Source organism: Carassius auratus, unplaced genomic scaffold, assembly GCF_003368295.1.
Source record: "Carassius auratus strain Wakin unplaced genomic scaffold, ASM336829v1 scaf_tig00025640, whole genome shotgun sequence".
Taxonomy (NCBI): domain Eukaryota; kingdom Metazoa; phylum Chordata; class Actinopteri; order Cypriniformes; family Cyprinidae; genus Carassius; species Carassius auratus.
In genome coordinates, this window is record NW_020525439.1 from 1 (window position 1) to 24,626 (window position 24,626).

The 24,626-nt window shown below is 34.2% G+C and overlaps 1 protein-coding gene across 1 annotated transcript; it reads right to left on the reverse strand.

Moving 5' to 3' along the window:
- Positions 1–2,323: 2,323 nt before the first annotated feature.
- Positions 2,324–19,823, reverse strand: LOC113078377 (aryl hydrocarbon receptor nuclear translocator 2-like). The gene is made up of 8 exons (XM_026250702.1): positions 19,796–19,823; positions 16,827–17,017; positions 14,917–14,997; positions 12,349–12,472; positions 11,816–11,915; positions 10,586–10,727; positions 9,468–9,633; positions 2,324–2,560 (listed from the first exon to the last, which is right to left on the reverse strand). Exons 1-8 carry the CDS (start codon positions 19,821–19,823, stop codon positions 2,352–2,354), a joined length of 1,041 nt encoding a protein of 346 aa, XP_026106487.1. The 3' UTR covers positions 2,324–2,351.
- Between the last annotated feature and the right edge of the window lie 4,803 nt (positions 19,824–24,626).

The following is a 24,626-nucleotide window of genomic DNA, read 5'->3' on the forward strand; positions in this document are numbered from 1 at the left end:
AAATAACAGAACACATTTACACAATGTATACAATCCTAGAACTCATTGTACAATGGACAGGCTAGCTAAGTACGAGAGTTAAATATGTACTCACATTGCACACAATGATATTAAACCTACACAAGTATATATAGCTGTATGCCAAATAAAACATGGTCTGACATAAAAACAAACAAAAAATTTGCATTATTTACATTAAACATCCATTTGATTTTCCAAAAAGGTTAAGATTTCATGTCAAGGTCTTTCCATCAGTCCAGAGTTGTGGCATGATCAAGAAACAAGAAGTCCACATTATTCGTCCAAAAGTTAATAGTACGAATCGCAGCTGCCTCAAAGATTACAATGAACACCGCATAATGCTTGATATTTATGCTGCATCTGCTCATACGAGGCTGGTGTCGATTACTTCACAAAGTGACACTGTTGCTAGTGTTTTGTTTTTTTTTATGAGAAAAAAAAAAAGCAAAACAAATGCACATTTTAAATTCAAATCAAATACTGTTTATGTCTTTACATCCATCTACATTTATTATTAGTTAAGCTAGGTAATAGACATCACTACATAGACTACATTTTACACGGTAAGCGTAAAAATATCTTCACTTTTTTTGTCAGCGAAATGCTGTTTGGCAACGAAAAATGAGGTGCGACAAGTGAAGAAAACGATCCTTCGCTTCTCAAAGGATTTTGAAAATACTTCTGTATGATAAAAGCGTAAAAAAAAGAAAAGAAAACTGTTATATTTATGTGTGTATGTGAGAACAGTCTTGACTTGAGGTTGCTGGGTGAATCCTCGAACTTTAACTTGCATTCTGCATCATATTTACATTTTGCCCAATCTCGGCATTAATTTTCCTGCTTTCTATGTAAATTAGGCTTTTTATTGATGCTGCTTTATTATAAGTAAATGATGCTTTGCAGAAATAATCTTGCACTTTTACTGCTTACAAAATCTTCTGTAACATTTTTTGTGCTAATGGCAGCAGTTCATCATCACATGATTGATTAAATGAAAAGAAAAGCATCAAAACTGGGAATATATTTATTTTACTCCTAGCGCTGTGTGTTTCTAACTGTTTGTGTACAAGCTGATCAAGTCAATTAGTGTCAACTGTGGTGGTTTGTGTGTGTGTAGGCAGAATGTGTTCAGCCAGCGTGACTGTGTGTCACCATGTGAGATGAGTTACTGGCAGTCCGAACTGAAACAAACAACAAAACAAAAGAGTCTGCGATTACTCAGAAAACGGCGGGAACATGCCGAGGTCGGCAAAAGTCCTTCGATGTTGTAATTGGTTGTTTCCTTGGGTGGATCCCCTGGCATCGGCAGCATACTCCTGTGAGAGCAGAACAGAGATTAGACGTCCAGTACGTGTAGTGAATTGTCCGCTATAAGGCCGATTCATGACAGAGATTGCTACAGAAGTGAATCTGCAGACTAAGAACAGAATCAATAAACAATTCGAACATTATTTATTTCTCAAATGGGACGCGTCACACAAGGTTTGACATCAGTGGTGAATTGTCCTTGGTTTCCTCACAGCTCATCAATGCTGCGCTGTATTTTGAGATTTAGGAGCTATAACTGAAGAGACTGTAAATTACATTTAACATATTTATGCACAGATTTATCCAAAGGGACTTGCATTTTAGGCACACATTTACATTTTATAAATTCTAGTGAGAACATAAACCGAAAATTTATATCAACAGAGTATAAATAATTTTAAATGAATAAAAAACGAATGCAAATTTGAAATATTGCATATAAAATGTATGTTTAAGTTGAAGTTTTAAAATAATTAAAACTGAAAAATCTAAGTAGATAAATATATATATATATATATATATATATATATATATATATATATATATATATATATATATAAGAACGACACATAGCAAAATGACTAAAAGCTTCAAAATACTAAAAGTAAAAATATAACTGCAAATATAAAAATAAATCATAATATGAATCAATTCTATTATAGTATAAGTCTGTGTATTGTGAAGAGTTGTAACTTTAATAATAACTACTTTTAAATAAAAATTATATAATAACATATAAACCAGAGAATGATTAAATACATCAATAAATGAATTAAAGTGATAAAAGTGAAAATGACGTGACATACAGGGGTCAAGGGTCATGGTATTGAGGGTGGACAGAGCACTGTACATTCCCCCCCACAATTCCTGCCGGCCTGAGACTCAAACTCGCAACCTTTGGATTATGACTCCGGATCTCTAACCATTAGGCCATGACTTCCAGTCCATGACTATAACAGTCTGGATCCTTGGTTCTTATTTTTTAGTTTGGTTTGTTAGACCTTCAAATGTTCAATTTCCCATCAACAGACGTCTCCGGTGTACTGCACACAGGTGGATATTGATGTGTCTGACAGTGAGTTCACCTGGAAGACCTCGCTCTGGCTGGACTGAGGATGAGGATGCTGGTCTCCTCCCTGCTGACTGTGGTGTTGACTCTGCCACTGAGACCAGACCTCAGACGGCCGGCCCTGGAACTGCCCTCCGCTCTGACCGCCTTCACCCGACACATCTGGAGAAACCAACACAGACACATTCACAACGGCTCCCAAGAGTCACTTCTGCAGCTTAAAGATGAACAGACATTACACCCGAGACTCTGTATGGTGTTTCGGTTCTTTCTGCATTATTTAAAAAAAAAATAATTTTTATTATTGACTATTAAAAACCATTTGTTGATTGAAATAAAGCAGAAATAAAATAAACTATAAAACAAATATTAGATGAAAAATAATTATTTAATGGAATAAAACAAAATATAAAAATGGAATTAAATAAAAGTAAAATAACTGAAATAAAAATAAGTGCTATTACTGTTAACTACAACTATAAGGAACATGTTAATTAAAATAGTTTAAAGAAAATGTCAATATTAGATTAAAACATCATTGAAAATCTATGAAAGATGAACTTAAAAAAATAAAGAAAAAAACAGAAAAAAACAATACCGCTAACTAAAAATATCCAAAATCTAAATATCAGAATAAAAACCACAATAATTTACAGTATTTGAAAAATAATGTGTTTTTTGAACATTAAAGCATGTCAACATATTCTGTAATACCATATAAAACAAAATAATGATGTTTAAAAAAGGATCATATGACCCCTTTAAAATAAGTAGAAAACAAAACAAAAAAACAGCTAAATAGAAATGTAAAAAAGCTAACTAATACAAATGTACATAAAATTACTAAAACTAAAATAAAAAAATATATAAATCAAAGCTAATTCAAAATATATACAAAATAATGCACTAGTAATAGAAATACTACTACTACTACTACTAGTAGTAATAATAGTAATAGAAATAATAATAATAATAATATAACGGCAAAAAATCCTTGTGTGTTCTACAGAAAAACAAAGTAATGGAGGTGAATAAATGATGGCAAAATAGTGTGATATATATCCCTCAGCGCTTCTCAACAAACATGTTTAGACTTTACAGTATCAACTTCCACATTAACTCCGACACGTCTACTTCTGCAGCATCTCAATCGAGCGTGCTTGTAAAACACTTGAAGCGTACGACCTCCATTTCGATCAATTTGGCGAACAGGGGGAGAGACATTTACTAGAGGCTGACAGAATCATTTAAAGGCATGCATCTAGTGTCTCTTCACCCGCGGGGCCCGAGTCTTTGCTTAGGAAACGAGTGAGTGAAGCAGACTAATGCGCGGCGTGGGTGGCTGTTTTTCGCAGGATGGCACAGCGGTGCCCTTGGGCTGTTTCTCTTATTCTCCATGCTGATGAGGCAGTGATGTAAGGTCAAACTTCTCATTTCCCTACTGTGTTAGTGTTTGTCGCGCAGACGCCGAGAGCGGCCCTTCTCAAGCTCGCTTTCTGTCTGTCTTTCCCTCAAGGTTCAGCCGTTTGACACCCCTCGTAAATCTCTCTATCAATTTTTCTGTTCGTCTTTGGTTGCGTTTCTCTCCCCAAGCCATCTTTCTCCGTCCCCATCAATCTGAGATCAGCGTGCTTCATGTTCTCCCCCGGTATCTGTTGAGCTTACGTAGCGCTTATTCTCCGGTCGCTCCATCAAACGTGATTCTCAAAGATGTAACGGTACAAAAAGCCGGCGTGAGAAAAGCAAACGGCGTTCAAAGAAAGAGCCGTTATTCCCAACGCTCTTCAATCATTTTAAAACTGAATGCACATTCTCTTGCTTTCACAACAATAAATGCAGCTGTTGAATGTGTGCTGTATTTCACATATGCATATGTGACCCTGGAGCACAAAACCGTCGCTGGGGGATATTTGAAGCAATAGCCAAAAAAATTTAAAAAATAAAACATTGTATGAGTCAAAATGATCGATTTTTGTTTTATGCCAAAAATCATGAGCATATTAAGATCATGTTCCATGAAGATATTTTGTAAATTTGCTTCTGTAAATATATTTTTTATTAGTAATGCATTGCTAAGAACTTCATTTGGACAACTTTAAAGGCGATTTTCTTAATATTTAGAAGTTTTTGCATCCCCAGGTTCAAGATTTTCTTATAATTGTATATCGGCCCAATATTGTCCGATCCTAACAAACCATACATCAATGGAAAGCTTATTTATTCACATTTCAGATGATGTATAAATCTCAATTTTGAAAAACTGACACTTAAGACTGGTTTTGTAGTCCAGGGTCACATATAAAGACTGCAATTAAGGCACAATTGTAACATTATCTCAGTATGAAACATGAATAAAGGCAGTACGATTATTGTTTATGCATTGCATTAGCTCTGAAAAGACTATTTTGTACAAACTATGAAGCAGAACTCAAAAGAGTCTAACGGGAGCTGATTTATCAGTAAATAAAGTCGCAAGGCGATTCTCTTATTCTTAGTCTGTCAATGTAAGAAACTGATCATGTCTTGGAATGAAGATCACAGCCAATAACTAGCAGTCAATTAACATCCAACATATACAAATACAAAGAAATGAGATTTTCTGAAATTGGCACCGGTTTGGTAATTACACCTAATAAATCTGCCCACAGATCTTGATATAAAATTGTTTAAATTAATGACATTTCTGATCCTCAAACCAATGCTCTTGTGGAGATGTGTTCCCCTGTCACTTCTCATTTCCATCAGAACGGAATATGAAATATGAAAATATGCTTTATAAAGTCCTTTGGAAAAGGGCAAAGTACAACTTTCCTAATTTTAACACTTTATGAATTTATCATAGAGAGAAAGTTATTAAGCATGGATAGGAAACAAGCCCACTTATATATTCTGGCATATTTGACATTTAACACTTATGCAAAAATATGTATCATGCTTCCCACAAACAAACAAATTTCAACTTTGGTAATAAACAGAAATGCTTCTGGAGCATGAAATGAGCTTATTATGATGATTTCTGTGACACTGAAGACTGGAGTAATGATGCAGAAAATTCAGCTTTAAAATAACGGGAAGAAATTACATCTTAAAATATATACAATTAGAAACCAGCTATATTAAAGTGTAATAATATTATTGGTTTTTTTTATCAAATAAATGAAGCCTTAGAGAGCAAAAGAGGTGAAGTACTTTTATTTGCAACTCTTTTTTAAAACAATTAAGTGACTTTTGTTTCTCATTAGTTACAATTGTGATTAAGAATAAAGCACATATGTTCCACAATTAACACGTGCTCAGTTTTCTGAAAACTGGGATTTAAGGTATTCACTCCAAATATAGAAAAAGACATTGTGTCTTCCAGCAGTCTCACAGTCCTTCTAAACGCCGTCCACATGAGGAAGCGAAGATAAATGCTCCATTTTCTTTAATGGCAACATATTAAAAAAGAATTATCTGGACATGGCTTCATTTTCAAGCGGCTGGCAGAAGCCTTCAGGGCTCGGAAAGCCATTCTACACTTGAAACGGAAGTGGGTTTTTAATGTCACCTGTTTAACATAAATGAGGTATTAAATGGACACACTTATCACAGGTTGAAGGTAGAGAGTTTCCCTCGAGGGACACAACAATGGGAAAAATGTGAAGTGTCTCGGTACGCACGCCCTGCTTCAAACTGAATTCAGTGCATACAACTGAATGTGATGAAGAAATCTGAGGCTGCTTTGAACGGATGTAACACAAAAAACAACGATTCTACAGTTTCAGCTTATTCTGCCTTCGGTCGAGGAAAGTGAAAAGTTGCACAACCGTGTTTGTGGATCTGCGCTCTTGGTGTCACGCTGGTCAAATTCCTCACTTTAAAGTGTCAGGATAAAGACACCTGATCTCTCTAGCATGAGTTTAAATGGTGCAATGCATGACAGATTAATTAAACCCACTGCAGGCTGTTTAAAGTCCTGCAAAAGAAGAGCACGGCAAGAGAAAGAGTATGTAACATCAACGTGAAAGGAGTGGATGATGACTTATATCATGGTATGAGGAATTTTATATTATGATAAAAGTGACATGAAACATGAAATATTTAATGTTATATATATAAATTCTCTAATATAAATAACTAATTATCTAATATTATATATACAAATTATCATATTTTATTATACAAGTATATTTCTATTTAGAAAATAATATTTAATAAATAAACATGAAATATTTAATTACTCAGGATGGATTATTATAAAAAGATATTTATAATTCTATATAATATACACACATATGCATACACACATTCTATTAAGGGGGGGGGATGCTATTTCATGCATACAGAGTTTTTTACACTGTTAAAGAGTTGGATTCCCATGCTAAACATGGACAAAGTTTCAAAAATTAAGTTGTACGTTTGAAGGAGTATTTTTGTTCCCAAAATACTCCTTCCGGTTTGTCACAAGTTTCGGAAAGTTTTTTTTCGAGTATGACTCTGTGTGACGTTAGATGAAGCGGAATTTCCTTATATGGGTCCTGAGGCACGTCTGCCGGAAGAGCGCACGCTCCCGTAGAGCAGAGCACTGAGAGCACAACAGACTTCACTGATCAGAGCGAGAGCGTCGCGAAAAGTCACAAAAGAAGTGTTTTTCTGGTTGCGAGGGCAAGACAACCCTGCACAGATTACCAAAGAATAAACCGCATTAAGGTACCATTGGATGGAGTTTATTTTTACAGAGCATCAACGGAGTTGTGTAAGTGTTTGTGTTTGTTCCCTGCATTTCGAAGATGCTTGTTTTACAAACAAGGCCCAGTTTGACGACGGATTTGCGTATCGTTTATTTCTTAAGGATGATGCAATCCCAACGAAAAAGGGTCACAATCGTGTGTTGGAACCGCAGGCGGTGAGTAAAACTGCTTAAAATATCTCTGCCTCCTTGTTAGTGCGTCCGCCTCCCATGCCGGAGACCCGGGTTCGAGCCCCGCTCAGAGCGAGTCGTTGCTGCTGCTGCTCTCGTTCAGTTTCAGCCTCTGGATCTGATTCTGGATCATAAATAAATGGCTGAATCTGACTGTAAGCCATGGTTTATTTTGGATGTATTTTCCTCACGGTAATGTCACAGCTTCCAAACGCTCTCAACACAAAAGCCTACTGTCGCTCGTGATTCTTTAGCTCCGCCCACACGTCACGCCTCCAGCCAGTCGTGTTTTTCCGGGAAAAATCGGTACAGACTATCTTTCTCTTATGAATATAATAAAACTAAAGACTTTTTGGAGTTATGAAGGATGCAGTACTACTCTATAGGTACTCAAGATTAACAGGATATTGAGTGAAAATGAGCATTTCATCCCCCCTTTAAATATATTATCTAATTTTATTTTTATAAATATTTTACTGTGCAATTATCAAAATACATATTTATAATACTATAAAATATATTTTACTTCATGTTTAAGAATACCGTAGTAAAACACTGTAATGCAAGGCCTCACACAGCCTATTGTCGTATTTGCTTTGTATTATTTCGAGTGACAGCATCTTTCATGGTTAGATCATTTAGATAATAACTTCATTAAAAAGTAATTTTCTAAACTCATTGAATAAGTTATGCTGATTGTTTAACACTTTCATGATTATTAGTCATTGTTGTATTGAGAAGTAATTCGGAAGAGTTTGCAAAACTACGAACACAAACATCTAATTGCCTGATGTGCAGTTGTGATCAGTCAAACCACAGAAATTAGTTTTTCATTCGGTCTATAACAGAGATGAAGTGGCCAAACCAAAGAAACAGAACAACAAAGCCGTTTGTCTCACTATGGACGCCATACAGACACAGTCCTCACACCGTCTGCTGTTAATGTTGTTACCGTCTGTGTTTTATATGGAAATCTATGAATCACTGTACAAGTAAAAGAGAGGACTGGTGCTGTAATGTGTCCTCCGTATGAAGGTCTGTTCGTCTCAGACTGACCTGTCAATCATGTGCTGAGATCATTCAACCGTTTCAGGTACAAACAGAGCTGCAGGAGTCTAAAGCTTTCACGACAGTTTCATTTCACTAGCTGATATCAGTTCTTTAGGATTAGCAATAGCATTTTATATAACACAAGAAAAATGAACAAGATCCAATTGAAACCAGCAAAAACAATGTTTACCAAGATAACAAACACTGTAAAAAAAAAAAAAAAAAAAAAGATTACTGGAATACTTCAAAAATTGTCCGTTTTTCTACTTAAAAAATTATCATTTAATTCAGTGCTACTTGCTGTATTTCTTTTCTTTCTTTCTTTTTTTTTACATTTACTACCAATTGAAAATTGTTTCAAAGTAAATCCTTCACACACACACAGATATATATATATATATATATATATATATATATATATATATATATATATATATATATATATATATATATATATATATATATATATTAGTAAATAACCACATTAGATGTTAATGCACAGCTAAACATGCATTATTATTAATATACAGTATACATCTAAATTATAATGGGGGTCAAAATGACAGGTCCCATTTTGGTGCCTGCATGAAATTAAATTTACAAAAATGATTTTAAGTAAATGATTTTATTTTAAGCAGTACCAAAACTGTTGACATCCCTATCTTTGGAAGTTATTTTGATATCTACCTGATCACATTATGGATGGTAAATGATTGAATATATGAGGCAACGTTAGCGTAGTAAACAAATATGCACAAAAATGATGCAGTTTAAAGCATGTTTACACCAAGAACAATAAGTATAACTATATTAGTGTCCATACCAACAAGAATAAGGTTCTGTTTATTATGAGCACAGGCTACAGTTTAGTCGTTTGCAGATTTAAATGCTGTAGCTCTCTAAAGCAGGGAAGGATTCTGATTGGCTGTCAATGTTCATCAGCTGGAAAAAATAGTTCTGAAAGCCATTTCAACATTCTTCTGTGCCGTTATTGGTGCAGTTGTGTTGTGGACTTGTGTGTTGTGCTGTTCTTTCACATTTAGAACGTTTTTTTTTTTAAACTATAGCCTTATTTTTGGTGTGAATGGGCCTTGATTGCCATAAATAAGCAGATCTTACCGAAAGCATTGCTGCGATTGGCTAGGTTGGAGTAGGCGTTTCCAGAGGGCGAGGAGGTGGCGGGGCTGGACAGAGGGCTGTAAGAGGACGGGTCGGCCTGGTAGCTGTGGCTGGAGCCGATGCCGAACGGTGAAGACTGGGCCTTGTTAGACTGAGCAGGAATCTGCTGCTGGGGTGGAACGACAGGAGTCATGATGATATTAATATGCAGCTGATTAAACACACACATACAGTACATGCATATCAAGGACGCCACACGTGATCCTGCTAGTGCTTTCAAATGGCAGGACATTAAGCACGGCCTGATACCCAAAAAGACAGTATAAGAGTGTCCCAGTTCATTCCCTCTCTTATATTAGTTCATATTACTTTAGTTGGAGATGTTGAACTCACAATTCATGCAGTTTTCATCAATACAGCTATCCAGTAAAAAAAAAAAAAAAAAATGTACAACAAAAGAATACATTATTTATTAGTAATTTTAGTTTTTATTATTATTATTATTTATAAAATTCATAATTTCAATCATTTTATCAGAAAAATAATTAATTATTTATTAATATATATATATATATATATATATATATATATGTATATATATATTTCTGACACAAACAAAAATGTGTTGCAGAATATATTAATATTAATATTTTTTGATCAATGTTGTATATACGAATAAATGTTATGTTTACTTTACAAATTATTTTTTAAAGACATTATGCATAATTTTTCTTGTATGCATACATATATATATATATATAGAATAGAAAAAGAATAGCGCAAGCTAGTGTTAGAGGTCTTTTACATATACATATACACACACAAGCATATACACATAAAAGCAGGAAAATATTTAGGTTATTATACATAATTTACACCACAACCAAAGAGTATTTAGGCTGTATGAACTATGAAGTAGTATGTATGAAGTATGAATTAATTACAGAGTCTTGAAATATTTTTTTTTGCCATTGCTCCACATTCAAACCTGGAACAGGATCCGGTTTTCTCATCAGGCTTCTAAAGAGGAACGTTCCATTTCTTTAATTATGTTAATGAAGACGAGCGCGCCAGCAGCCAGCACAGTCACACACACTCAATGCCAGGATGGTTCTCACCTGGCTGGAGAAGGGAGGTCTGCTTCCTGTCCAGGACACCTGGCCGGCGTTGATCTGCCGGGAGATCTGGGTCAGGTTCTGTCCTGCCGAACCGGCTGTGGACTGGATGTCATTGACTCCTGGGACGTGGATCACAGATGAGCTGTAACACACACACACACACAAACACACACCACATTATGTGACTAAATGAAACCTTCCCATCCTCTTGATTCTCTGTTAAACGTCTGAAGGCCTTTCACACCAAGTATATTGCTTGATACAGACACCAGTGGTATTTTAGTATCATTGATCTACTATAAAATTTTGTTAATATATTGAATTAGACTCTATTTATACATTTTCTTTTATTATATGTTTTCATTTCAATGTTAGGTAAAGTTGTTTTCTGTCATTTTTATAGATTTTTTTTATTTTTACTTATTCTATACAGTTCTTATTTATTTTAATCTGTTAGTTTTCTATACTTTAGTACTGCAAACAGCAAAAAAAAAAGTGTTATATATATACATTTTATTTCAGCCACAAAGTTATTTCTATATTTTAAGTTAATGCTTATTTTATTTCAACAAAAATGTTTTATGGTGTTTGTTTTAGTAAGCAATAACTCTGCTTTATACAAAGTATGAAGATTTTGATGCCTTTGAAGAAAACAATTTTTTAATGATCCTAAAATTAACAGTCCTTGCATCCTAACCAAACATTTTAGGCACAAAATCATGACAGGTCTCGACATTTTGGTGACAGGTGGTGTTTTTAAGACTGTCTAAAGTATGAAGCGATTGACGGGAAAAATAAATAACATTTTCTCAGTCAAACTTCTTTTCCAAAAGCACAAAGCTTAAATAGTTTAATGGCCAGCAAGAAATATTTATGACTAATAAATGTTCTCAATTCACCCATCATTACTCCAAATACGTATTTTGTAGACAGCCATAATTAGCATTATTCTGTAATACATTTTTCCTTTCATAAAAATAACAACCACCACCACATTCATCTCAAAAGCTTACATGTTTATTAAGTTTAAGATTCTTTGAAGAATGGAAGGTTCAAAAGAACAGCTTTTATTTGGAATAGAATCTTCTGTAACATTCTAAAAATCTTTACTGTCACTTTTGACCAATTTAATGAATCCTTGCTGAATAAAAGTATTAAAACCCCAAACCCGAACTTTTGTACGATATTGTATCAGGTACTTTTCATGTGATTTTGCATGTTCAGTCCCACCTGAAGCTCTTGCCAGAGTGTCCGGGTTGAAAGGGGCTCCCTTGAGAGTATAACTGCTGGCCGCCAGCAGTGGAGGACGGCACCATCATCTTCTTATCAGCTAAACGCAAACAGAACAAACACAGATCCTTATCCAGCTCACACTCATTGACTACATTTAAGAGAGGACACACAACCACATATCACATTACAGCAACATCTGTATCAGCCACAGCAAAAAGAAAAGAGGAACAGAGTCAAACCTCAAGGTAAACTTATTAGAATTAACCAGCGTTGACCAGCTAATGACTATAAACAACCAGCTCTGACCAGCTAGAAACAGGATTTTACATGTTTAAACTGGAATTTCCAACTCAAGATCTTTAAAAGGACCATTTATAGACTGTATACACCTAATATCAAGCATTAAAATAACGTACAAACTTGATCTGGCAGACATGAGCAGGCTTTTTAATACATTAAGTGAAATTACAGTAAATTGCATGTTTAGATTGAAATCAGCATGTGCTGGTTAGATATGTGTAAGAACATACATCCAGGGATCCCTGAGTACATGTCGCTGAAGCGCGGGTCTCTCTCCTGCGAGAACAGTGAATCGGTTTTGTCGATGGTCTTGCCTGCCTCGTGAACCCCAGCTGGGACGCTGGCAACCGGCACCTGTGGACATCGATATGAGAAGGTCTGCTTGACAATTTAACTAAGGGAAACTGAATGCTAATAAATGCAAAATGAGAAATGAAATAAACACAAACCAAACTTTCCTGAAAGTATAAAACAGCACCTTTTCACAAAGAATATATATATATATATATATATATATATATATATATATATATATATATCCTTACATATTGAAAATCAGTATATCATATTTATAATTTACTGAAAACACAGAGTAGCTAATATATAATGTTTATATATTACAATATATCAATATATTTTTTTTCTCATATTGAAAATGTGTGACTATATATTTACTTATTTACTTACTATAATGCATGTAATTTAAAATTCAATAATGCACTTAATAATAAATAGAGTTAAATTGAATAAAATATAGTACTGTGAGTATAAATATATTTGAACACGTACATAGTACACAACAGTTCTTTCAGCTCCTCAAATCTGATTGGCTGAGAGGAGTGCAATATTGTAGTGATAACATAACTCTGACCGTTTCAAATTCTTGCTGTATTTCGAACAGCGAGTGTCATGGTGGATGCCCAAATCCACTATCATTTTATAAATAATGCTGTTATTGTGTCAAGGAATGTAGTTTTGAGAGTTTTCCAGGCGAGACTGTACTTGTTTAGACTTCAAATATGCGGTAGTAGTTGCACACAAAAGAGGGCTTTTAAAGACACTCTGTGATGTTTTTTTAATATATTTACAAACTTGTGTTGTCAAAACTGTTGCATAAATGCGTTATAACACAAGTAACCACGCAATATGACCATATAATATGACACTGCTACGAGTGTTATATTGCGATTATGCAACAATGACAGCACAAGTCATGTATATATTGTATAATATATAATAAAATTATAATATAAAAATATAAAATTTTACTCAGTTATATTGCAAATATATATTGTGATATCTATCTATATATAGATAGATATATATTGCAAATATATCCTCCAAGCCACAAGGATGCACTGTTTCTACATGTATTTAGCTATGTTTTGAAATAAAACAGCGCATCCTTGTGGCACGGAGGACACAGACGAGCATACGCACCACGGTGATATGAAGTGACACAGAATAAAGTCATTATTTTTGTTTTCTTCGCTTACAAAAAGTGTTCCTGTCACTTCATATAAACCAGATTGCACGTCTGATGGCAGATGGAGTATTCTGACGACAACTTTTCATACATTTTATGAACCTTGACACTGTTATTTACTTCCTGATTTTCATCCAAAATATTTTAAATTGTGTTCCGAAGACGAACTGAGCTTTTATGGGTTTGGAACGACATGGGGGTGATTGATTAATGACACAATTTCCATGTTTGGGTGGAGTAACCCTTTAACACTTATGACTAAAAGCAAATGTGTATCAAGTTGTGTAAGTTTTTTAAAAAGACGAAAGGGATGTTACATGTGTGACTTCACCTCATAACTATGGCCTATATTTATCAGCATGCATTGCATCCTAACAAATGTCAAAAAGCATTAAGTGCACAAAAGTGACCTCACATTTTGCACTGGAATCAACTCTGGAAGAACTTCCATTTGTTTCATCCATTAGGAATTTAAAAAATGAAGAGTTTTGAGCCATGAATTAAATCAGCGGCTTTGAGATAAATTAAAACATTACAATACGTAAAGTTGGCACGAAAAACAGATAACTTCATTTAATCGTTATTGTAAAAACTGAGCACAGCATACTGGAATTGAGGCAGAATTACATGAACTGAAGTGCAACTGGCTTGAAAACATAATCAAGCGGGCAAAGGATGAGCAAGTAATGACTATTTGGATAAAGATGAAATTTCTTTGTAAAAAAAGAAAAAAAAAACTGCTTGGAAGAATTGTTGCATGCATAAAAGATCCATTAAAAAATAAATGTTTAATTTTGATTGCATGCTGATTTTAGATTCTTTTATGAGACAGTTGCACATGCCATGAAGTATTGCAAATTACATAATTAAATGAGAAACAACTGTGTACAATATACAATTTTGTAATACAGCTATTTACCTTTTAACTTAGTATAGAAATAATGTTTTACTAGTTGTCTTGTAGCTTAATATTCATGCAACACAGATCAGTTTGTTTGGTTTTTAATGCCACACCAGCTTCTTTGTATATTTTCAAGATAAAAAAAAAAACATACTTGGGTTATTAATATTTAATTTATAAAATATAAATTAAATATATATATATATTTTTTTTTATCTGGTGCCCCTGGGAGCTTAATTGGCTGATCTTCAATTAGAAGTATACATCAGCTTTAGCTGTGACACTGATTTAAGAGGGACTTGCATATAAAACAAAAGTGGATAAATTATATGCACTACACAAGCTAAAAAGAGTAATGCACCTGTAAGTGCTAGGAGACTAAATGACAGACTAAAAGGAAAGAGTTTGCACCTGTGACAGGTCATAAGCAGTAAGTCCATCTCTCTGGTGAACCTCCAGTTCGGCCTGCTGTTGCTGCTGAAGCTGCCTGCATTAAAACACACACAACACACAACTTTAACATCAACACCTGCTGTGTATCATGCTCCCAAATGAGTAAAAGCATCATTATCTGCTCATCTAGACATATACCAGTCAGATAAACGACCCCAAATGAATATTCGGTTTCAGTAAAAACAGATCAATCGTATATGTAACACTCCAATACATATTCTTTATAGAAGTTCATCAAAGACAAAAATCTGTGAAATAGTGTGCTAAATGGCATGATATTATGATAAACTTAGCACATGCTTTTCTTTAGCACAGATTTTTACTACAGCAGAACACTACTGTACAGTAGTTTGAACCTTAAACCTTTGTGTTGGCAGCCAGGAAATATAAACACTAAGCCACAAAATCTATATTCTATCCTAAATAATATTCTGTTTACAATAAAATACTCCATACTTGAGTATTACATAAACATAATCTACTATCTACACTGGCAGTATCCTAACTGAAATGGACCCTAATAAGTAAACAACTTCAAGTGCACTACATAGGCAGCCACTCTTTCTTATTTACTGTGACACACAGGAAACATTTGCTTTTAGCACATAACCGAAAAGCACAAAATGGATAAATAAAATACAAATAATATTTATTACCATTTATAATGTTTTTTTATATATATATATAATTATTGTCATTACTACTACTACTACTACTACTACTACTACTACTAATAATAATAATAATAATACACATAAATACTGGAGAAAAGAGTTTTAATGTTAAACTAATCTTATCAAAATCAATAGTAATAATAATAGTAATCATTATCATTAGTAATCATAATCAAATAGTAATTATTATTTTAATAATTACATATGTAATAATATTTTATATAAAATATACTTTTTTTATATATAGTATAATAATAATAAATAATAATAATAACAACAATTTTAAAAACAATAATATTCCAGTAATATGGATATAAACATTTATTAATATAAATTTAAAATAATAATATTTGTATTATTATAGCAACAATAATTTAAAAATAATGTAATTGTTTAAATTAATAATAATAATGTATATAAATACTAAGAAAGTTGTTTTAATAACCTATAACCTATTAAGTACCTATGCTACTGATGAGATCAATGAGCACAAAATCAATAACAACAACCTATTCCTAAAATATGAATATATAAATGATTATTGTTATTATTGACATTACAGTATTGAAAATAATATATTTACAATCAACATTTCTTTGCACCTCATCTGCCATCTTTGGTGGACTGAAAGACTGAAAGGGAGCATGACAATACATTATAGGGCTGAACCTTTTGAGTCAAAAATGCAATTTAAATGACTTCAAATCCTGCCTATGTGGACAACACACTAGGTTTTGGAAAAAATGATTCTCTGACCACTTTTGAACTGAATGGAAATTCCCTTTTGAGAAGCAAATGATGCCTTTGTTCAGTTTCACTATCAGTATGATGTGCCATTGAGCTTCAAATATACCTGCAAATGAAATAAGGGCTCCTTTCCTTATCTAAAGGAAAGCCTTTGATCTAAAAAACTATTAAATCAAGAGGTGGTAGGAAACTGCCCATGAAAACACACGTGTATGCAGACATTAGCACATCCAGGAACCACACTAGGCCACCTGGAGCAACCGAGGAACGAGATGGATCAAACCCAAAACACTGAACTGCACTTGAACTTCTCGAGAACAGAAAGAACGGAGAGGAAAAACTGAAACAAAACTGCAAAAACATCCAAGCATCCAAGTTTCCACAGGAGCCAAACTCTCCCCTGCCTCCCTCTGCAATTAACTCTCTATGTCTATAACCATGACAAACATTACAGGAACGCCACAGCGCTTTCATCTCGGCATGGGAAATCATGTGGCGGTAACGTGTCGCCGGGGATGTTTCTGAACGGGAAGGGTCTCGGAGGAAGCGAGGCCAAATCCCCGGAGCAGCTACAGGACGATTGGTGTTTGTCATGGTGACAAGGAAGGAGCGAACAGCACAGAACTGGACCGTGCATGCTGAGAGAGACGGATATAAATGGAGACAAGCAGAGAGAAAGAGACAGAAAATAAGAGAGACAAGAAAACAACATGCACTGACTGATTATTTCCAGAAACTCCACATCTTTGCTGAAACACACCGAGACCTGTTTTCAGCTCGTCAGTGGGTTGTCTGGGTTGTCTGGGTTGACAAGCTGACTAGCTGCTAATTTAGCTGATTTAGGGTCATGGCCACCAAACACTGAGAAATCTTTTGCTAATATATGCTAAACACATACTTTAAAGAGTCAAAACTATTCACTTTAAATAATGAAAATTATATATATAATTCAACTTCAAAACTATATATATATATATATATATATATATATATATATATATAAATCATTTTAAAATAATTTCTATTTTAAATGTTAATTGCAATTTTTTTAATAAAAATAAAAATGTACAATTAAAATTTAAAATACAAAAAAAAAAATTATTAAAAAAATTAAAATGTGTGTTAAAATATTTATATTAAAAATTAAAATATAAAATATCTCAAATAGGCTCCAGCATCACCATAACCCTGCATAGGACAAGAGGTTTGGAGAACAGATGGATTATAATTACAAAAATTATTGTTAACAATTTCTATAAACAGGCAAAATTATTTTTCTTTCTATTTTGTTCTATTTTTTTTAGAATGAATAAAAAAAAAAAAATCAACAAATTTTTATTGTATTGTATTTTTCCCCACTGAAATGTATTTTTCTTATAAAGCTGCACCTCTAAATTGTATCGCTAAATAGGCTAAAATAGCTTGACATAAAAAATAATACAGAGCTTCTGGTTGACTAATCATTCTGAGCCATTGCGAACAGCTGTGTTTTCCACCCATTAACATGAGCGGTGAAGCTGACCTACCGTCGTGCTTTCTGGATAGTTTAGGTCTCAATGGTTAAACAGCTTAGTGTTAACACCAGCACACTCGTATCCACAGATGTTACACTGGTCTAGTCAGGAGTGTTTTATGCTATAAATGGGCCACACATTGAGACACAACATCACCTTCCCTTTATTTGCGTTTCAACAGAACAAACTTTCAAAACAGGGCCAAATGGGACTCCATCTCTGCTGAAAACTGCATCTGGATCGGTTTCTGCCAGGCCGTAGAAAGAAGAAGTAACTTTGGCAAACAGCTTTGAGTTGTAAAGCTGGTCTTCCACACAAAACAGTATTTATGGTGTCATGTCAGCCAAATCCATTTCAAGTGCATTCGTCTTTCTTCGGCTGTACACTCCTTTACTCAGCAAAAGTACATCATTCTGCAATAAAATATCACTCATGTTACAGTATCAAGTGCAGCACCTCTGAATGCCATGCACTCATGCAGCGCTCGTCCACAAGCTTTGACGGCTCTGTGATTTGTGTGTCTGCCTGGCGCCTGTAAGAAAATATCTAAACTTTTGTTTCAGAATTGCTAATGATCTGTCTGTTTGTCGTGAGGATCTAAAAGCTGCACATCCTTTATATAGAAATGTCTGTAGATGGATATCTAGGTTTTGTGGCGGTATAGCATTACATTTAATGCTGGAAACACAAAGACAAACCCCAGATGAACCCCAGTGATTCATCACTGTCCCCTTCAGCAACACGGCTCGCAAGACATCACTGGGCATTTTAAGGCCAAACAATAGAACTAAAAACATATCTTAATATTTTTAGCCTGTTGTTGAGATGGATCCATAATTTCAACAATCAAACTCTGTAACCTAGTAATAGCACTACATGCAATACCAACTTAACCAGTAAAAACTTAGTAGTTTTATCTATCACGGCACATTCAATTGATCAAAACTAAACAGATTTAAAATGCCAAGAAAGATTTTTCAGATAAATGTTATTTTGAACTTTCTTTTCATCAAATAACAGCGAAATGTAACATTTTTCACGAGAAATGTTTCTGAAGGATCATGTGACATTGAAGACTGGAGTAATGATGCTGAAAATTCAGCTTTGATCACAGAAATAAATTACATTTTTAAATATATTCAACTAGAAAAAAAATAATTTCAAACAGTAATAACATTTAATTTTTTTTCTTTTAGTTTTTACTGTATTTTATCTCAAATACATGCAGCCTTGGTGAGCAGAAGACACTTCTTTATAAAATATTTTATTTACTTTTGAACATTTTTTTTTTACTAAAACGTTAAGGCATGCAATGAATTGAATAATTTTTAATAATTGAATAATTATAATTAATGCAAATAAACTGCTAAATCCGTGTTTCACTGAAACACTGGGAATTTACAGAAATGAACTGAACTTCGAGACTTTATCTGCATTTTTGCTGCTGATTTTATTCAGTGATAATTTTCCCTTTCACAGAAACTCTGAACATCACTTCTGTTCAAATATATAGAATGAAGAAAGATTTGAGAGCTGCCGCACAAGGGATTTCCTATAAATAAACTAAAAGAGACGTCAGAACTTGAATACAGAGCACATGAACTGCTTTCATGGTGTTTATGGAGCTTGACAGATGTGGTTTTATAAATGGCCATTGTGCAAGAAGAGCTGCATGCAGATTTACACAGAAGGACAACATAAGGGAAAGTTAATAATGCCTGAATTGTCATTGTCTTAATCAATTCCTTTAAACACAGCATGACAGTCTGTAACAGGGTGTATTTGGCTCTATTTGAGCTTATCTGGTTACCTACCACACGGTCTGTCTGAGGGGTGATTGTTTATCGCTCTCTCCATGCCATCTTTTCACCGTCTATTTTGCAGGCAGTTTGCCAGTCTCACCTTGGCTCTGCTGTGCATGAATATTCATCTCACCACTGTCTGCTGCTGTTATTATTTACCCATAATCTCAAAGTCAATACGGAGAGAATGACACATAGTGTGAGAAAGCTTTGTTTATTTCTGCCCATTTTCTGGATGTCTTTCACCCTGGGATTTCTTGGCTTGCGCACTGCCAGAACTCGTTCCCTTAATCGGTATTTCTGTCTTGTTCTCCAGTAAAAATATCTAAACGCCCCTCTAACAAGATGATTTTTCATTCAACAGATATTAAGAGCTGTTTTCAAATAATTTATCTTGAATTAAGCTTGTTTTTCTTACCCTATTGCTACTATCCTATCCTATTAGATTTTCTTGTTTCTCCCTCTGAATGTTTCTGAAACGATATACAAAAAATAATTAGATAAAAATCAGTCAGTCTGCCATTAGCCATTCACAATATTAGAGTCCTGTTTGAATGATCTAAGTGCATGGTCTAACGCGTGCACTTAGGGCGTGTCCGAATTCACTTTTGCTAGTTTAACGACGGGAAAACGGGTGTTTTTTGAGCGTAACGTACCATAAACCTATCAGAGTCTCATCTCCCGTCCCCTTTAACACAGTTGTGTTCTCGCAGCGTGGTGGGTTCGCTATTTACATGGCAGAATGTAATTTTTAATTTACAAAAATGTTTGTGTGCCGCACGTCCCTGTGTGTGTAATAAGCAACGTGTACGCATGTTGTTCACCTGTCTATAGGCACATATTACTAACACGCTCTTTAAATAACAAAGAAAACATTCTGCACCAGACTTTAGACAAGGTTTGAAAGTTCCTCAAAATAGCAACGTGCCAACAATGCACCTGAACATACCACTTTTTTAGATCTGGGCAAAAATGCATTTTCTATTTAGACCTTGCGCCTTTCTAGTGGGTGTATGATAGGGCTCATAGTGTTATTAATTTAACTAAAACTAAAAAAAAATAAAAATAAAAAAATAAAAAAGTTACCTACAATAAAATAAACATTAAAATAAAATAAAACATACACAAAAACTTTATTTCAGCTAGTTGCCAGGCAAAATGTCTAATTTCAGTATACCTTGTTGTAATAAAATAACTAAAACTGAAATAAAAATTCATAAAAACTATTTAGAAATATTTTATAATATTATAAATGTCTATTATTTTTTATATATTAAAATCAAAACCTACTAAATATTACAAAAACTTTGCTGCTGCCTATTTTGTGAAAATCATGACTTTCCAGGATTCTTTGATGAATATAAAGTACAAAAGGACAATGTTTATTTCAAATAGACAGCTTTTGCAACGATCAATTTAATGCATCCTTGCGGAATAAAATAATACATTTCTTTAAGCAACAACAAAAAAATCTGACTGACCCCAAACTTTTATAGACATTTTATCCACAAACACATAAAAATACAAACAAAAACTACTAAAAATTACAACACACAAAACAAAATTACTGAAACTTTAACTATAATTAAAATAAAACCAGAAAATATCAATATAAAAACTATTAAAGTATATCAGTGACACTAAAATACAATTTTTGCAGTTACTTGGCTTACACATTCACATCATGCTATAAAATCACAATGAGACTGTCTCCCTTTGAACCTTCATCTCACTTTCATATCGATTTTATTTTTAAATATGATTTACATACCATTTAATCTCACATTTCACAATTTTTGTTTTATTTTTTGTGAAACTAGTTATTTTCATGTCCAATTGTATTTTTATGGAAGCTCTGCCTTTCTAGCTCCCTCTGAGAAAATGCCCCAAGAGCAACTCATTTCAGCTTTCTTCCATGTGTCATGCGCTGGGGAGTCTGGGATAGAAGATGCCAAGTGTGATAAATGTCTCCCATATATTCACACTCTCTCAAAAGTACAACACACACACAAACACGATCACTCAGGTGTTTACAGGCACACACACACACCCCCTTATTCCACCAAAGTCAAATACTGTTAGACTCAGACAGGCCATAAAAATGCCTTGTATGAAAACAGGTATGGTGTGTGGCTTAAAAATTGAAAAATAACCAACACTTAATTGAAATATATTATAAAAATATTATATTAAAAATACTATAACCAACACTTAATTGGATTTTTTCCCAATTCATTAAAATAATTTAAATCAACCAAGCAATTTAGCATAGCTAATAAATCAGATAATTTCACCAAGGCAGTATTTGACCAAAAAATACAATAAAACCAGTAATATTGTGAAATACTAATCCAATTTAAAATAACTGTTTTCTAATTGAATATATTATAAAAAATGTATTTATTCTTGAATTTTTTAAGAACATATCTACAATCCTTAGCGTCTCATAATCCTTCTGAAATCATTATAATATGCATTTTTGTTGCTCAAGAAACATTTCTGATTATTTTCAATGTTAAAAAACAGTGCTGCTTCATTTTTTTGTGGAAAATGTGCTTATTGTTTTTTTTTTTTTTCAGGATCAGTTTGAAGTATAAATATTTTGTAACATTTTAAATGTCTTAACTGTTACTTTGAACCATTTATTGCATCCTTGCTGAATACGTTTTTTTTTTTATTTTGAGTATTACCTTTGAACAGAACTTTATTTGTCATGTTACTGTAAATCGCAGGAAACACAGAGATAAATCCTCATAAATAAAAAAGACATATCCAAATAATGTAGCCGCTCTATTCCCAGAGTAAATTTCAGCACCCTGATCTCACAAACATAACGTTTTATAATATACACACCTAGCCTATAATTGTTGCAAAATCAGGTTTTGTTGTGGTCGACATAATTTGGTTTTCTCTGAGTTCAGTAGCCTGGCAATATAGAGCAGTATATGAACACTTATTCCACACACATAACAAACATGTTATGAGAGCTCAAACATTACAACGGGCAAAGACTCCCTTGTTTTTCATTGTGTGAAGAGAATTACTGGTGAGGAAATTATGGATTGATGAGAAAGTTTATTGACCGTGGAAGAGGTGAATGTCCATTGTAGCCGATTTCATTAGCATTCATTAGCAGTGTTGCGGAAGCTACTTCGAAACCGTTGTTCGAAACCAACCTATAAACGTCCCAGAATTCAAAGAAGACAAACCCCATTTGAGTTACACACATTGTTAAAAATAACAGCTTTAATTAAAGCTGCAAGCAGCGATGAACGGGCCCTCGCACCCGAGCTCACCGCTATCGTGTGGCTTTAGTAAAAAGGTGAACTTTGAGAAATATGCATTTAAACTCATAAATATAAGTGCAATATATCAAAGTTTATTCCATATGTGTGCCAATCTTCCTGTTGCCAGCAGGTGGCGCTATCGTTATAATGAAATATTGGCCTTCAGATGTGTTCAAGCCAGGACCCTTATCACACATGTGAAGTTTGGGCAAGATCGGACATTTTATGCCTGAGTTATAACATCTTTTATTCCCATGGCGAGACATCGAACTTCGTCATGGCGACATGGACATGCCTTTTAACAAAAATTCAAGATCTTCACAACTAAACATCACACAGGTCTTTAGATTAGACTGACCACAAAAAAGACATTGATGTCATAAAATTTCTAGGAGTAGTTTGTCACAGTGTAAAATATGTCACTTCCAGTAGCCAATAGGTGGCGCTATGACTATAACTGAATATTGGCATGTAGATCTGTTCAGGTGAAGAGTCTTAACAAAAATGTGAAGTTTGGGGCGGATTGGACATTGTATGTGTGAGTTATAGCACCATCATTTTTCACGGCGAATCATCGAAATTTGTCAGGCCGCCATGGACACGCCCTTTAACGAAACCTCAATTCCTTCGCAATTTAAAATGGCAAAGGGCTTTAGATTACACTGACCAAGTTTGGTGTTGATCTGAATAAATCTCTAGGAGGAGTTCGTTAAAATACAACCCCTGAAAATGACAAAAACAACACCAATTTTGCAGGGAAAATTAAAAATAACCGACTTCCTGTTGGGATTCGGATTTCGTACCAAGAGACTTTTTTGTAGCTATTGGTGTGTTACATATGTTTACCGATTTTCGTACATGTATATGACATGTAGCTCGAGGCGCACTCTGTTGAAAATGTATAGGTGGCGCTATCGAGCCATTTTGCCACACCTGATGGAATTTTGGCCTTCAGATGTGTTCAGGCCAGGACTCTTATCACACATGTGAAGTTTGGGGAAGATCGGACATTTTATGCCTGAGTTATAACATCTTTTATTCCCATGGCGAGACATCGAACTTTGTGACGGCGCCATGGACACGCCTTTTAACGAAAACTCAAGATCTTCAAAACTTAACATCGCACAGGCCTTTAGATTAGACTGACCACAAAAAATACATTGATGTCATAAAATTTCTAGGAGTAGTTCATCGCAGTGTAAAATATGTCACTTCCTGTTGCCAATAGGTGGCGCTATGACTATAACTGAATATGGGCATGTCAATCTGTTCAGGTCAGGAGACTCATCAAACATGTGAAGTTTGGGGCAGATTGGTCATTGTATGTCTGAGTTATAGCAACTTCCTGTTTCATGGCGAAACATCGAAATTCGCCAGGCCGCCACGGACACGCCCATTAACGAAAACTCAAAAGCTTCGCAATTTAACATCGCAAAGGCCTTTAGATTAGGCATACCAAACTTGGTGTTGATCTGAATAAGTCTCTAGGAGGAGTTCGTTAAAATACAACGCATGGAAATGGCAAAAATGACACAAAATTTGCTCATAATATTAAAAATAACCGACTTCCTGTTGGGTTTAGAATTTTGCTCTAAGAGACTTTTTTGTAGATACTGGAGAGTTACACATGTGTACCGATTTTCA